The sequence below is a fragment of the Lampetra planeri genome, chromosome 48 (assembly GCF_965212315.1).
Source record: "Lampetra planeri chromosome 48, kcLamPlan1.2.h2, whole genome shotgun sequence".
NCBI classification, from domain to species: domain Eukaryota; kingdom Metazoa; phylum Chordata; class Hyperoartia; order Petromyzontiformes; family Petromyzontidae; genus Lampetra; species Lampetra planeri.
The window spans coordinates 3,365,515-3,378,324 of NC_136154.1; the positions used below are offsets into that span (position 1 = coordinate 3,365,515).

Consider the following 12,810-nt stretch of genomic DNA (forward strand, 5'->3'; position numbering starts at 1 on the left):
TTCCCGCTCACGGTCAACACCAGTGACGATTATCTAAACCGGTCCTTGGCCTCCCCTAAGTCGACTCAGCCTCACATTAGTGCCTGGTGCGGTGTGTAAACATCGCCACTAGGGAGACAAATGCGGCCAGGATGTGTTGCTGGCTACCCACCTCAATGTCGTGTCCCATGAAGGCCTTCAAAAGTACTGCTTGTTAGCAGTACTTGCCCCAACAGTCTGTTAAGACTATAATGGGGATCTTTGCCTTTTTTGTGTCTTTGTGTGTGTATCTGTTTGCATGTCTCTGTGTGTCTCTGTATGTGTCTCTGTATGTATCTCTGTGTATCTCTGTGTGTCTGTGGGTCTCTGTGTGCCTGTGTGTCTCTGTGTGATTGTGCATCTCTGTGTGCCTGTGTATCTCTGTGTGTGCATGTCTATCTCTGTGTGTGCATCTCTGTGCGTGTGTGTGTGTGTATGTCTCTGTGCATGTGTATATCTCTGCGTGGCCTGGTCTCAGCTAGCTGAGGATAGTTGCAAGCAGGTATTTTAACATCGCTTGCAGCTGGGGTTGACATCGTCCCCGCTTCCTTCTGTTGCTGAGGGGAAATGTGAGAGGTTCAGGACGGTGACTCATGCAGCTGCAATGGCTGCATTGGGTATGCGGTCCAAACCTCCCCAGAGACCCTGGCTGATGAAGGAGGAGGTGTTCTGGCTGGTTGAGAGAAAACGACAGGCCCACTCCCGTTGTCTAAAACATCCAACATCGGAGAATGAGGAGGCTTACCGCAGCCTTCACTCAGAGGTTCGGAGATCGGTGCGGGGCTACAAGGATGAGTGGTGGGCGCTGGTTGCTGAGGAGCAATCTGTCTCAGTAGCCCGCAATCACAAATCACTATTTAATTCCATCAAAAAAGTAACTTGCAGCGCCTCACCTATAAACATCTTTAAGGGAAAGAACGGTAATCTGATCTCCGACCCCCAGGAACAGGTTTGCAGGTTTGCAGAGGATTTTTGTGAGGTCTTGGGGGAGGGGAATTCCCTTAGCCCAGACAACATCATGGCGCAAGGTGGGGACGATCCTGCTAAGGCTGTCGTGCCTCAAATATTGGCAGAAGTAGCCACCCCCCTTCTGAGTCGTTGGCTGAGGTGCCATCTGTGGAGGAAGTGCGAGGGGCGATCCGAAGTATGAGACCACAAAAAGCACCAGGCAGAGAAATGCTGAGGGAGGGTGGCATCTGTGTGCAGACTGCCCTACATGACATCATCACAACTGTCTGTACCACTGGACGGGTTCCGTAGGATTGGAAGGATGCCCTGGTGGTCCCTCGCTTTAAGAGGGGGAACCGCACTGACTAACAACGACAGGGACATCGCTCTTCTCAGTGTGCCGGGAAAGGTCCTGCAACGAATGATTCAACTTCGCCTTGCCAAACACGCTGAGGAGAGATTTATGGAGCCCCAATGTAGTTCCAGACCAGTGTGGTCCTGCACAGATGCCATATTCTCTGTCTTTCTGCGACAGCAGAGTTGGAGGGAATTCCAACAAGACCTTCATCTCTGCTTTATTAACCTGCTCAGGGCCTATGATACCATCAGTAGGCCTGGGCTCTGGGTTGTTCTTCCTGCTTTCGGAGTCCCTGACTCTCTGCTCACAATCATTAAGGACCTTCATGATGGTGAGAAGGCCCCGGTAAAACTACATGGCCGGGAGACGAAGCCATTCCCTGTTCACCTTAGGGTGCGACGGGGATGTCCTCTGGCTCCCACATTATTTAACCTTCGATGGCTGTACCGGAGGACTTTCCATCTGGTACAGATACAATGGGAGGCTGATCGATGCCCAGGTGCGGTCGAGGAATGGCTCCCTATTGGTCATCCATGCTACGTATGCTGATGATCTGATGATTGCTGCTCACTCTTAGGAGGAGTTGGAGGTGCTGCTCCTGAACCTGGAGCTTGCCACTAAGAGGTGGGGCCTTACCATCAGCCCCACCAAAACTAAGCACCTGCCTGGATATGTTATGCCATCAAAAACTCCATCCCCTCACCTCTCCATTGGTGATGGAGCAGTAGTGGAGACAGTGGAGAGGTTTCCATACCTGGGCAGTGTTCTTCTGACCAGCTCCGGTTTGACAGCAGAGGTCTCACTCAGAATCAATCTTTTCATCGGCTGCGCAACACAGTGTGTCACTCCACATGAAGCTTCAGGTCTTCTCGGCCACAGTCATGCCTTCCCTTCTCTACGCTTGCGAAACACGGACAACCCGAATGGAACATCTGAGCCGGTTAGAAACATTCAGGCTGGCATGCCTACGATCCATCCTGGGTTTAACCAGGCTGGATTGTGTGAGGAGCTCACAAATCCTCGAAAGATCTGGACACATTCCCATCCGCGAGCTCCTCCAGCAGGCAAGGCTGCATTGTATGGGTCATGTAGCCTGCATGCCCAGCTACAGCATGCCCAAGCAGCTTCTGTTTGGCCGCATAAAAGGGGCAAATCGGGCATGACATGGGCTGAAGAAGCGATGGACTGATGCGGTACGAGAGGATGTGGAGCTGAGTGGACCTGCCAATGACAGGCCCCAGTGGTTTCAAGATCGGCCTCTATGGAGGAGGCTCGTGAAGGACGCTACTGGGCAGTTGGAGGCAGTCGCCCTCCAGCAAGAACGGAAGGCAGAGGAGCGACTTTCACAACAACGAGCGGAGCGCCGGGCGGCTAAAACGCAGCAAGTTGGCACAGTGGGGGGTACAGCTGGTGGTGGTGCATCTACCGGTCATCTCAATCGGCCAACCCATGGCATCTGCTGGATCTGTGCTGAGACCTCCTGTCAGCAGCGAGCCTTTGACACTTCACGTGGCCTCAAAATGAACCTGGCCTGACACAGGTGCCATGGTGACGTCACCGCCACTTAGTGGAGAATGGCAGTTGTTGTTATTGTTGGTGTGTGTCTGTGTGTGTGCATCTCCGTACCCTTAGCCGTGCCGCCTGCCTCCAGCAGTGCGAAGGGGCGGTGCTTCTGGATTGGGTGGACAAACAGCTCCACGTCACGGTCCATCTTGAACCCTTCCCCCAGAGACACCTGGGCACACGGTAGGGGTGGTGGTGGAGCAGGAGTGGGGAGGGGACAGGAGGGAGGGTGAGGGAGGGAGGGTGGGAGGGAGTGGAGGGAGGGAGTGGAGGGGTGGTAGAGGAGGGAGGGAGGCCATCACCGCTCAAGGCCACCATATAGTTCAACCAAAAAACGCAACCCCGGCGCAATCCGCGCGCAACCCCGGCGCAATCCAGAACTGTCTGATTCAACCCGGCAGAACCCGGCGCAATCCAGAGCTACGTGGCGCAACCCACAGACCCAGAGACTCATATAGAGCCATAAAGACCCACAGAGACCCAGAGATTTATATAGAACCATAGAGACCCAGAGATACTCGTACAGAACCAGAGATCCAGAGACTCATATAGAACCATAGAGACCCAGAGTCTCATATAGAACCATAGAGACCCACAGAGACCCAGATATTCATATAGAAGCAGAGACTCATACAGAGCCATAGTGACCCACAAAACACCCATACTCATAGAGATCTATACTAAAACTAAACTATTTTCAGAAGTGACCTGGCAATCACAAATGAAAGCCCAACCAAGTGGCTTATCATCCTCATCACGTGTAAACGTATAGCAGTAGCCAAATACTCTTAAACTAGTAGAGACTTTGATTGTAAATGTGGAGGGGAAAAACTGGAGGATCCGCAAACTCCAAATATACAACAGGTTTCAGAATCAGGAACGAACCCATGACCTCCTGCATACCAGGTGGGGAAGATAACATAACGCCACGGGGAGAGGCAGAGTGAGACACGCTCCGGAATCGGAACCCACGACCTCCTGTTTACCAGGTGAGGTAGTTAAAATCTCACCACGTGGAGAAAGAGAGACGCAAACTCATCAGGGTCAAGATTGGAACCCCCAAATTCCTGCGTAACAGGCGAGGTAGTTAACATCTCGTCAGGGTCGGGATCAGAACCCACGACCTCACGCATACCAAGAGAGGTAATTCACATCTTGTCAGGGTCGGGTTCGGAACCCACGACCTCCTGCGTAGCAGGCGAGGTAATTAACATCTCATCAGGGTCGGGATCGGAACCCACGACCTCCTGCATACCAGGCAAAGTAGTTAACATCTTTTCAGGATTGGGATCATAACCCACGACCTCCTGGGTAGCAGCAGAGGTAGTTAACATTTCGTCAGGGTCGGGATCGGAACCCACAACCTCTTGCGTACCAAGCGAGAAAGTTAACATCTCCGAGCCGGCACGTAGCCACCCTTGCCTGAGCCACGGAGTTGCCAGGGCCCGAGAAGGAGACCGGCCCAAGGTCGCAGGCCGAGGTGACGGCAGCTATGCCTCCTGGAGCCTCGGCGCGGAGACGGAAGGCCATTGAGTAGGGCAGCGGCTGCGAGCAGCTCACAAACGGCACGAAGGGCAGCGCAGAGTCTGCTGGTGATGAGTCTGGTGGTGGGAGGGAGGGGATGGGAAGGAAGGGAGCAGAGGGAGAGAGCAGAGGGAGGGAGGGAAGGAGGCGTGTGTTCGTCAATGTAAGGTTCACAATGGCCGTGTCGGAGACTAAGCTAGTGAGGCTTGAAAAGGCCAATCTGAGAGCCGCAGATTCGCTGCAGTTTTAAGCAACGTGTTACGTGATGGTGGTTGGTGATGGACGATGACGGTTGGGGCCTTCTTGGTGGGAGCGCCACGTTGGCTAGGAGATATTAACTCCCTCGGCTAGTATACAGGAGGTCGTGGGTTCGATCCCGACCCTGACGCCTGCTGCTGTATATTTGGAGTTTGCGGTCTCTCTCTCTCTCACCATCATCACGGTGGCTAGGAAATGTTAAGTCCCTCGCCTGGTACAGGAGTTTGTGGGTTCGATACCAGTCCTGACGCCTGCTGTATATTTGGAGTTTGCGGTGTCTCTCTCCCCGTTGTCGCATGGATTTTCTCCGGGTTCTCCGTGTCGGAGACTGAGCCAGCGAGTTCAAATTGGCCACATAGTTCTCACTGCGATATCGCTGCATTACGACCGCTGTGTTGTAGTTATGTCGTCACCTCACCTGGCGGCGTGTAGCGAGGGTTGAGCACCGTGGGCAGGCAGAATCTCACCGCTCCGTCCGGCTCCACCGCCAACTCGCTCACAAACTCCACCCGCAGCTCCGCCCCCTCGCCCGCCCCCAGGTTGCCCAGCATGCACTGGAACACGTCGCCCCGGTCCTCGGAGAGCAGGAAGGCCGTGTGGCCGGAGCTCATCGCATCGTCGTACTCTTCCTTGGCCTGGGGACACGATGCACCCCGTGGGAGACACGGTGCCATTCAATCATCCACTCACACATCCACCCATTCACTCATTCAACCACTCACTCACTCAGCCACCCACTAACTCACTCAACCACTCACTAAAGCATTCACTAGCACGCTCACCTACCCACTCACTAACTCATTGACTAGCACACACACCAACCCACTCACACACTCACTCACCCACTCACTCACTCAACCACTCACTAACCCATTGACTAGCACACTCACCTACTCACTCACTAACTCATTGACTAGCACACACACCTACCCACCCACTCACAAACTCACCCACTCTCTCACCCACTCACCCATTTACCCAGATACCCTCACACCAAAGAAAAACATCCCCCATATAGCCTGAACAGACTGTTCGGGCAAGTGCTGTTAGCGAGCAAATATGAAGGCCGGCACGGCACACAATGGGTTAGGTGGGTGGCCAACTCCACGCCTGGCCGCCTTTGTCTCCCCAGTGGCGATATTTACACCACCGCACCGGCTACTCATTTAAGACTGAGTCTACCTAGGAGAGGCCCAGGACCCGTTCAGATAATCACTATCACTTGTGTTGGTAGCCGTGAGTGGGAAATGAACTCGGACCGCCAGGGTTCGTAGCAAAGCACGCCAACCGTTGCACGTCCACTGCCCAGTCATGTCCACTCCGGCTAGAGCCCCACCCACTTTGACATAGCCTCGCCCACTCAGCCGCAATCTCCACCCACAAATGACACAGCTACCCCTGGCCACTGCAGTGGGATGGGCCGCCCCGGTATCCATACCATCTCCTCCACCCACTCACTCACCCACTCAAATGCACCACTCTACCACCACCCACCCACCCACTCACTCACGCACCTAGCCACTCAACCACTCGCCCACTCACTCACCCACCTAGCCACTCAACCACTCGCCCACTCACTCACTCACTCACCCACCCCTCACCCCTCACTCATCCACTCACTCACCCACCCACTAATCCACCCACTCACCCACTCACCCACCCACTCACTCACTCACCCATTCATCCACCCACTCGCTCACCCACTAACAAACCCACCCACTCACTCACCCACTACCCACCCACTCACCTTCTCCTTCTCCTTGATGACGGCGTCGATGTGGCGCCCGTTGAGGCTGGCGCTGAACGCGTGCACCGCCGAGTCGTCCTCCAGCGGGAAGAGGAAGGAGGCCTCCACGGGGAAGGCCTCAGCGTTGAGGTAGCTGAGCGTGGCGCGCACGGAGGCCACGAAGCCCTGCACGCTCACCTCCACCGACACGGCCTTCAGCGGCACCGCTGTTGAGGATAAGTCAGGTGAGGTCACGTGAGGTCAGGCGAGTTGGTGAGGTGAGGTTGGGTGAGGTGAGGAGTGGTCAGGTGAGGTAAGGTGAGTTGGTGAGGTGAGGTCAGGTGAGATGAAGTGAGGTCGTGTGAGGAGAGGTCAGGTAAGTAGGAGAGGTCAGATGAGTTGGTGAGGTGAGGTCAGGTGAAGTGAGGTGAAGTGAGGTCAGGTGAGGCGAGGCGAATCTCGAATTATCATGAACGTGTTTTTTTTTTTTCAAAATGACACCCGCTTAGTCACTTGCCCCAGCCACTACGACATAGCCACGCCCACATCGACATAGTCATGCCCCCCTATGCCACTAGCCCCACCAATTATGTCACAGCCATGCTCCCTCAGCCGCTAGCCCCACCCACCTCTCCAGACAGACAGACATATTCTTTGGTTCTTTAGGTAAAGTCACGTAAATAGAAGAAAAATAATAATGAAAATAAAGTGAATACAAATTATACAAATTAAATAAAAATGAAACAAAAACCACAACGTTTCGGTCACAACACAAGAGATTGTCTTTCCTCCTGGAGACGATCACTTGTGTTGTGATTGAAACGTCGTGATTTTTGTTTAAAAAAAAAATTCCACTTTATTTGTATTATTATTTTTCTATCTACATGACTTTACCGAAAGAACCATAGAATATTAATTCCTGTAATCACGTAAGTTGTAAGTAAAAAAATACCGACATACACACAACAAAGACACCGTGTATAGCATCAGCAGACTATTGGGACAAGAGCTGGTAGCGAGCAGCACCTATAAAGGCCAGCACGGCACATGAAGCATTGGGTGGCCAGCACAACATTCGGCCACCTTTGTCTCCCTTGTGGCACCAGGTAGTCATTTGAGGCTGAGTCAACCTAGGGGAGGCCCAGGACCGGTTCAGATAGTGCCCCGCACGTACAAACGCACACACAACACCTGCAATTCGTCACTAAGTAACGGTGACGTCACAACGGCACCTGTGCCAGTCTAGGTGCACTTTGAGGCCACATTAAGTGTCCAAGGGTCGCTGCTGGCAGGAGGTCACGGTACAGACCCAGAAGGTGCCATGGGTTGACCGACTGAGATGACTGGCAGATGCACCAGCAATGCCCACTACTGTGCCAACTCGCTGAATTTTATCCACCTCGCGCTCCACTCATTGTTGTGTCACTCCTATGCCCTCCGCTGTTGTTGGAGGGCGACTGCCTCCAACTGACCAGTAGCAGCGTCCGTCATGAGCCTCCTCTAAAGAGCACATGTACATACACACATACACGTGTACACCACACGCACTAATCCTGAGTACACACACACTCACCTTTCTCTTGATACTCATGAACGAAGATGAGGCCACAATTCATGATTGCAGATGGCGATCCCTGTGTGTGAGAGGGGGGGGGCAGCAATTAAGCAACTCAGTGGTACACAATATTTTTAAAAACAAATTTTAAAAACACGCTTTCATGAAATGTACTAGTAATGGAAGAACTCCACGACTCCAGGAAGTGGCCCCCGAAGCTTTCCATAATGTAAGGGACCGTTGCCAATTACAGCCAACGTCAGTTGATCGTGGACAATTAGACCCAAGCCGAAACATAACATATAAAAAATTATGTTTAAAAAAATATATATTTTTTGTTTTTATGATATAGTATTGTCATCACTATGACATAAGTATACCAAGCTTGCAGTCGATACCACATTGGGAAGTGGGTTAAAATTGAGTTACAAGATTTGAGGATACAACCGCGACAACATCAACAACAACGACGACAACAACAGACAGAGTGAGTTAAATGAAAGTGTGTAAAAAGTAAACTGTGCTGATGTAGTGGTGGTGTTGACGTGCGCCGACTGTGACAGTGATGGATCACGTGGCGGCACGGGGTGCGGGGTTGGGCACGCGTTGTGGGCGTGGTATGGACACGCGCGCCGGGAGTGACAGATGACGGGGCGGCGCGGCGTGGGTGGTGAGGCACGCTGAGATGTGGGAAAACAGGATCGTAGCCAGCGTCCAGTGATTGGTCGAATAGGATGGGTGCTCGCAGCGACGTCCGCAGGTGGGGTATAAAGGGTTACGCGCAAGAGCACTCGGGGAAGTTATCCAGTTGAAGATCGAAGACGGAGTTGAAGACCTAGTGCCCGAGACCCCTAGTCCCGCCGTCCTTGTGGGGACCGGGGCCCTGTGTGGCTCGGAGGCGAGGCTGTGGGACCCGGGGTCCGACGCCCACGTGGGTCGGGCTGGGGACCCACAGTCAAGACGGACACCCCGGGCAGGGAGTGTCCCGAGTAGCTCAGTGGCGTTAGTCGCCAGAGTAGATGAGTGGGTGTTAGTCACCCGAGTAGCTCAGTGGCGTTAGTCGCCAGAGTAGATGAGTGGGTGTTAGTCACCCGAGTAGCTCAGTGGCGTTAGTCGCCAGAGTAGATAAGTAGGTGTTAGTCACCCGAGTAGCTCAGTGGGCGTTAGTCGCCAGAGTAGCTAAGTGGGCGTTAGTCGCCCGGGTAGCTAAGTGGCGTTAGTCGCCCGAGTAGATAGCCGAGTAGCGGAGTGGGTGTTGGTCACCCGTGTAGCTGAATAGGTGTTAGTCACCTGTGAACGAGTTTGGTGAAATAAACGAGTGTGCTACCCGTGAAGTCGTCTCCCGCCGAGTTACTACATTACACTTACACTACGAGGTGTAAGGCGACACTGAGCTTGAGCCAAATGACTCACGCGGCACGAGCAGAATTCCACCTCGCCCTGGTGATGGTAGGGGAGGTGGTGGTGGGGGTGGTGCTGGAGGGAGTGCTGGTGGTGGTGGCGGTGGTGGTGGTTGTGGTGGGGGTGGTGGTGACTATGGTGTAGGTGCCAGCGGTGGTGGTGGTGGCGGTCAGCGCTACGCTGCACTACGAACCCGGCAACCCGAGTGCGATTCTCACTCACGGCCAACACCGCCCTGAGCCACCTGCCCGAGGTCGACTCAGCCTCAAATGAGTCCCTGGTGCAGTGGTGTAGCAGTAAACATAAAATACACCACATTATACTATGCTACTATACACCACACTATACACTACACTTTACACTACTTTCTATACTCACTATTAAAACAAACCACTCAAGTTTCCTTTATTAAAGATTCCACTAGGTGGCGACAAATTATATTGTTGGATGAAACGTGCTTACGTATGATGACGTAAGCACGTATGATGACGTAAGCACGTTAGGGCGAGCCCTCCCGGAAGCCATAGAGAATGCATTGCAGCGCCCCCGTTCGAAAAAAAACATCTTTGAATGTAAGTCTATGGGACCACTCGGGGCGATTCTCAGCTGGAGGGAAATCGCCCAAAAAGAGGCGGTACTCCACAGAACGTAGCATGACGCTGATTGGACTATATCCAGAGGCAGTGACGGCTAGCGTGACTCTGTGGTTGAATGGCATTGGTGGTGCGTCGCCCAATCGCCCTAATGAAGAAACCGCCCCTGCTATACACTACACTATACACTACCATATAACAGATGTAGAGACGAAGGCAGCCGGGCGGGCGTGGTGCTGGCCACCCACCCCCTCTGTGCGTGCCAGTGCCGGTCGCCTTCATAGGCGCTACTGGGGCTGCTCGTTACTACTAACAAACAGCACTTGCCCCAGCAGTCTGTTCCAGGCTACACGGGGGAAATGTGTCTTTGGTTGAGGTGTTAGTGGTGGTGGTATGCAAAGTTTGTGCTGTGGGCATTCGGATGATAACAAGTTTCGGAAAAAAAATGTTAACTCATTTATGGAACTGCTGCCCGCTGCTGCTGCTCAAACTGTGTGGTGGTCTGAGCAGATGTTTTCCCCTTTTTTCGGGCAACAAAACAGGTGTGTTAAGTCTAGATTTGAAGCTTTCGTGACTGCAAGGATTAATACTCTTAGTTTTTTATTTTGTATTTTATTTCTATTATTATTTCTAGTATTTTTTATTGGTTATTGTATTATTTATTTATTTTCCCCCTACGTGACTTTACCGAAAAAAACCTAAGAGTAGGTGTGTTAAGATGTGAAAACACCAAACTGAAACCTTTTACAAGGAATCACGTCGGCATTAACCACAATACTTGTGGTCAGAATAAAAAAAACGCTCTGATAATATATGCACTGTCTTTGAAACTGATTGGTCCACACCAAACAGACACACCCGATTACAACAAGCAATCGAGTCTGAATTAGCCGCACAAACACTCCCCAATGACACTGCACCCACAGAATAAAGACCGCACCCATAAACGAACAGTACCCATAGACCAACACCGCACCCATAGACTATCACCACACCCATAGACTAACACAGCCGATAGACTAACACTGCCCAATGACACTGCACCCATAGACTATCGCTGCATCCATAGACTAACACAGCCGATAGACTAACACTGCCCAATGACGCTGCATCCATAGACTAACACTTCCCGTAGACTAACACCGCACCTACAGACGAACACCGCACCCGCAGACTAACACCGCACTCGCAGACTAACACCGCACCCACAGACTAACACCGCACCCACAGACCAACACCGCCGACGGGGCAGAGAGGGAGTGAACTGATGGAGTTGGGTCTCCGCACTCTGCTGCAGGGCTCAGCAACTCAGAACCGGATCGACGGCTTGGAGGCGCAGTGTACACAATCGCTGTGAGCAACTGGTTGCAGAGATGTCCAAGTGGAAGAGACCGAGTTGCAGGCAACATCACTGCGCAACTCATGGGCAGAGAGGAGTTGCAGGCAACAGCATTGCGCAACTGAGGTGTGGCCGATGCCCATGAGTAAACAGCAGGGAGCTGACGCAGTTGTAGCAACGCGCTGTACCAGGCTAGGTGCAGGTCTACCCAATGATGGATGTGTTCCAGGGCACGTGTTACACTCAAAGGTTCAAGGGTGTTATCTGAACTGCTGGTGTCATCCGCCAACTCGAAAAATCATAAACGCAGAGTTACAAAGGTTCAGTGGCTAGAACGACGACTCTCAGATCGTATCAGGTAAATGTATAATGCATCACTTTTATTATTATTCGTTCCAGTCATCCCCATAGACACCTGCAGGGTCTGTCCCGTGACCTCCTGCACCTAGCCTGGCACAGCAGTCATCCCCATAGCCACCTGCTGGGTCTGTCCCGTGACCTCCTGCACCTAGCCTGGCACAGCAGTCATCCCCATAGACACCTGCTGGGTCTGTCCCGTGACCTCATGCACCTAGCCTGGCACAGCAGTCATCCCCATAAACACCTGCTGGGTCTGTCCAGTGACCTCCTGCACCTAGCCTGGCACAGCAGTCACCCCCATAGACACTTGCTGGGTCTGTCCCGTGACCTCATGCACCTAGCCTGGCACAGCAGTCATCCCCATAGACACCTGCAGGGTCTGTCCCGTGACCTCGTGCACCTAGCCTGACAGAGCAGTCATCCCCATAGACAACTGCAGGGTCTGTCCCGTGACCTCCTGCACCTAGCCTGGCACAGCAGTCGTCCTCATATACACTTGCAGGGTCTGTCTCGTGACGTTCTCCTCCTCCTGCACCTAGCCTGGCACAGCAGTCGTGAGTCCACCATCCCCCGTGTATTCGCTACTTACGCAGCACGCAGAGAAGAGAGATGGCGACCACGCATCAGCCACTACAGCAGCTGTCACTGTCGCTTGCTGCTGATCGCGACGTCGCACGAATGTCAGCAGCCGCCTGTTGTTCTTCCGCGTGGGAGGATACAGCCCCCCCCCACCCACTAACCCCCACCCACGAATCCCCACCCACTAACCCCCAATCACTATCCACTAACCACGAACCCCCACCCACTATCCACTCGCCCCACCCACTAACCCCCACCCGCTATCCACTATCCCCCACCCACTAACCCCCACCCACTATCGACGAGCCCCACCCACTAATCCCCACCCACTATCCACTCGCCCCACCCACGATCCACTCGCCCCACCCACTAACCCCCACCACATTCATTGGGAAAAAAAATGACCTCCCCCTCCGCTCCCCTCCCTCTCCCCTCCCTCTCCCCTCCCTCCTACCTCTCCCCTCCCTCCTACCTCTCCCCTCCCTCCTACCTCTCCCCTCCCTCCTACCTCTCCCCTCCCTCCTACCTCTCCCCTCCCTCCTACCTCTCCCCTCCCTCCTACCTCTCCCTCCCTCCTCCCTCTCCCCT

General features: G+C 53.3%; 1 protein-coding gene across 6 annotated transcripts in view; it reads right to left on the bottom strand.

Annotated features, from left to right (window-relative positions):
• Positions 1–12,358, bottom strand: part of LOC144733863 (von Willebrand factor A domain-containing protein 5A-like) — a 39,403-nt gene extending 27,045 nt beyond the window's left edge. For all 6 annotated transcript variants that reach the window (XM_078615872.1, XM_078615870.1, XM_078615868.1 and 3 more), the window contains exons 1-6: positions 12,233–12,358; positions 7,969–8,029; positions 6,417–6,622; positions 5,088–5,304; positions 4,310–4,488; positions 2,951–3,059 (exon numbers count right to left, since the gene is read on the bottom strand). In XM_078615872.1, the coding sequence (XP_078471998.1) occupies positions 2,951–3,059; positions 4,310–4,488; positions 5,088–5,304; positions 6,417–6,622; positions 7,969–8,011 (754 nt within the window). In that variant the 5' untranslated portion in view covers positions 8,012–8,029; positions 12,233–12,358. The remainder of the gene's footprint in view (positions 1–2,950; positions 3,060–4,309; positions 4,489–5,087; positions 5,305–6,416; positions 6,623–7,968; positions 8,030–12,232) is intronic.
• Between the last annotated feature and the right edge of the window lie 452 nt (positions 12,359–12,810).